Source organism: Embiotoca jacksoni, unplaced genomic scaffold (genome assembly GCF_022577435.1).
Source record: "Embiotoca jacksoni isolate LCO1_2020_lvr unplaced genomic scaffold, fEmbJac1.0.p SCAF_25, whole genome shotgun sequence".
NCBI classification, from domain to species: Eukaryota; Metazoa; Chordata; class Actinopteri; family Embiotocidae; genus Embiotoca; species Embiotoca jacksoni.
The window spans coordinates 4,476,227-4,480,012 of NW_027185376.1; the positions used below are offsets into that span (position 1 = coordinate 4,476,227).

A 3,786-nucleotide genomic window follows, 5' to 3' on the forward strand; every position below is an offset into this window, starting at 1 on the left:
GGGGGGGGGCAAAGAAATATGAGAAAGCAGTCCAACGCTGCAACACAACAATACGCAGCATCAGATGAGTCAAATTCATACAATATCGTCCATATCTCCCGTTCGTTGCAGGATGTTTTGTACGTTTGGAAACCGACTCCATGACATCAAATAATTGGTGCAAAAAAAAAAAATGTGATTTCAACATTTGCGAAGACAGTTGAAACGTTTTCACATTTTTAAAATGAGAACAGGAAGCAAAACTCTTTGAGGCAAAACATTTTCATCTTCGCAAACAGCAGTCACAATGATCTCCTTTGTGACTTCCTTTTCAATCATCAGAGGAAACAAACAAAAAAGGGTGAAAAACCTCAAACTGCAGAGGAAAACAATATTGAAAGAAGTTCTTTTGAAAAGTTCTTACTGCTGATTCAAAATGATGAAAAATGAATGAAATAAACAGTTGATGAACAGATGAGTCAGTCAATATTTGGCCATTTTATTTTGTTAATCAGTTAATCGTTCCAACATTATTCAACATTCATCAGTTCCATCTGCGCAAACGTGAGGCTTTGCTGCTTTTCATTATTATATATGACAGAGTCGGATTATAAAACACCACCTGGAGCATTCGACACTATTTTCAAACACTTTATTAATCCCTGAACTCATCGACAATAGACCTGACGGAGGATATCCGGATGTGTTGTTGTTTACAGCCCGTTTGGCAACTTAAGATGCAAGAAAGGAGTTAAAAGACGACCTCACGGAAAAGCTAAAACTGCGGTCATACGAGAATCGATTTGGTTCTGAGATTGCATTTGGGCCGGAGTGCTCCACCTGTTTTCCACACGGACCGCACGGCGCGACCAAAGTCTGCATCAAAGCTTATTGGTCAATACTACTCGGACTATAAACGGAAACCGGAAAGTTTCCGGTACCAAAATCATGTCTCTTCGCTGACTGACTCGGATATCTGCACAGGAATTCAGTTTATACAGATTAACATGAACGTCGTCAAGAAAATAATAAACTAATGTTTATTTTCAGTATTGATTAATTGGAAAAAAAAAAAATAAGTCCTTAAACATCTTGACACAAAATAACAATCCATCAATATAATTACAAATATTCTCTCTATCCTGAAATCTACAACTCTTGTCAGTTGATTTCTTTGCACTGAATCCTCTTTACATAAATCCTCTGCAGTCATTTTGACCTGAGACGACAGCATGAGTCGGAAGTCACCCGACTCGGTCGTCGGCGTTCGTCACGTTCCTTCTTTACGAGTCCGTCATAGGTGAGAGAAGAGCTGAGCAGCGTTGTCCACGTTCACGGATTCCTTCGGTGGCTCTCTGACAACCTAATGACACAGAACAACATACGTTGTTGTTATTATTAGAACCACGAAATGTTGAGACATGGGAGTGCAAAAATGTCCACAACCTCCTCCTCCTCTTCCTCCTCTTCCTCCTCTTCCTCCTCCTACCTGCGTTCGTTTCTTCGGTTCTGGAGCGACAGACTTCGAAACGCTCGTGACGTCCCTCTGGACTTCGGTGAAGATTTGATTTAGGCTCTCCACCTTCTCGTTTTTCACCGCGTTGATCTGTGAAGCCACAAAATTGCGCCGGAGCAGGTGCGACAAGACACGGCACGTGAGGGAGAATTCATAATGCATGTGCCCGAGAAATAAAAAAATAATAAAAAAACTGAAGGGGGAAGAGATGAAGAGAGATCTTACATGTTTGAGTGTTGTTGTGACGGGTTTCGCTTTGTTCTTGTTCTTCAGATGCTTGTTCGCTACTTGGAAAACATTCTTCTGTTTTTTCCCTTTTTGTTTATTCTTCGCCATAATACCTGAGGAGAAAACACCAATCAGCATGGATATGTTAATGAGGAGGTTTTAATAAAAATATATATATATATGTAAAGGCTTCAACCTTTATTTACTGGTTGGCTGTGTTTGTCTGCCGGTGTTTAGACAGATGTGGCGATTATTGACTTGCCTTCTCTGCAGCCACCTGATCAGCAACTAAAGCCTCAATTTATGATTATTTTCATTACCGATTAATTCATTTATATATATTTTTTTTATTGATCTGTTAGCCGTCTCGTCACCAATGATCAGATCGTGAGCGACAGAACGTTACTTGCAGGTTTTGATCGCAAAATAAATGTCTGAAAGTCCAGCGTGAGAAAAGCATCTGCCAAAAATAAATGCCATTCGACGGAAGTTATTGCAGCGATATTAATCGTGCAAGATTCAATTCCAATTACAAAAATTGGTCATCAAAAAAACAATGCTGTTATCTTTCAAGTTTCCTTCAGTTAATATGAGGGGGGTGGGGGGGAGATTTACTTTGATTACCTGATAGAATCACAACGAGTGCATCGGCACTTGAAAAGCGTTCTCTATTCATCTTCGCTGATAAAAGAGATGATGACAGACTTGTGCAAGAAGCAGCCACCGAAGACCACACCGGTGAACGGTCAGGTATGCATCTGAATGTTTGCTCGAGTGGACTTGACAACACAAAAAAAAAAAGAGCATCAGGCCTCTGTTATTTATTCGGGAGTGTTTTTCTTTTTTAATGGTTTTTAAAGGCTGTATTACAGGAAAGTGAGGTCATTTTTTTCTGAACTCGCCAGTCTGTTCTAGTTCTATTATTTGCCTTCCCATCACTTAGTAATTACTCCCCCATTACTGGTGATTAGTTGCTGTAAAACTTGTCGTGGTGTATATGTTTTGTGAAAGCACCGACAGTAAAAAGTAGATATTCCTTCCAACGATAAGTGCAATATTTTTTTTATTTTTTTTTAGTACAATGCTCGACACCATGTGTATTACATACATATTACATATTATAATTTTTATAATAATTATTGGCTTTATATCGCCTGTTTAGTCCTTTTTATTTCACTTTTGTTGCTGCTGTAACGACTGAATTTCAATAAAGGAAATTATTATTATTATTATAATAATTATTATACGTCACAGAGCCTTGAGATGCTTTATGTCCCTGCTATTAGCTGGATGTGAACAGATATTAATCCAAGACATTTAAATGAACTCTTAAATGTTACTCGGTGACTTTAGTTGACCTAAAGTTTGCCCAAAGGTCCAAACCTTTTGATCCAGATGTTTCTGCCTCACTGTTCGCGAGTTGTTTTTTTTTAATCATCATCAAGTAAGTTGATTAATTTTTTTTATTTTTTTTTTTACTAAGCGGCTCTATTTTAAACAAAACTGAGCCCAAAAGAAGCAGATTTTTAAAAGACGAGGATAAAATAGTTACGGACCTTATTTGAAGAGGCGATGTTGATATTCCACGCGTGCTGCTTCAAACGTCTCGTCTCTGTGACGTCACTCGCGTGCGACGCTACTACGCCAGCTGTCTTCAGGACTGACTGCGTTCAAGGTCTCCGTCTCTTGAAAGTGTCTTTTTTTTTTTTTTTTACTTCTGTCAAGAAAAAAACAACAAACTGGAACAAACTGACACTTTGCACAATGAAATGCTGCAGCATTTTAAAGGTTGTATTTTTTTTTTTTTTTTTTTTTTTACTTTGTAAAGACAACAAAAAAATAACAACAACAAACAACAGAGGGGAGTGCAACCACAAAAGAAGACACTCGCGTTAATATGTTAAATCAAAACACCTAATTTCACCATAACGTGTTGCTTCCCAACGCAAAACCAGCTGGAATCAACACAAAATTGTCTTATTTTGAAAGTCTACTTCCGGAATGATACTCAATTACTTTTCTTTTCTAAACGTATAGGGGCGCAAATTAGCCTAAAAAAAAAA

General features: G+C 38.1%; 1 protein-coding gene across 2 annotated transcripts; it reads right to left on the reverse strand.

The window, feature by feature from the left end:
- Nucleotides 1-454: 454 nt before the first annotated feature.
- On the reverse strand, nucleotides 455-3,504 carry LOC138204436 (ribosomal biogenesis factor-like). 2 transcript variants are annotated; one of them, XM_069159705.1, is made up of 4 exons: nucleotides 3,280-3,504; nucleotides 1,721-1,836; nucleotides 1,469-1,585; nucleotides 455-1,342 (listed from the first exon to the last, which is right to left on the reverse strand). In XM_069159705.1, exons 2-4 carry the CDS (start codon nucleotides 1,829-1,831, stop codon nucleotides 1,274-1,276), a joined length of 297 nt encoding a protein of 98 aa, XP_069015806.1. In that variant the 5' UTR covers nucleotides 1,832-1,836; nucleotides 3,280-3,504; the 3' UTR covers nucleotides 455-1,273. The 2 variants fall into 2 exon arrangements, with proteins under 2 accessions (XP_069015806.1, XP_069015805.1); XM_069159704.1 differs by lacking the exon at nucleotides 3,280-3,504 and adding an exon at nucleotides 2,348-3,240.
- Nucleotides 3,505-3,786: the final 282 nt, after the last annotated feature.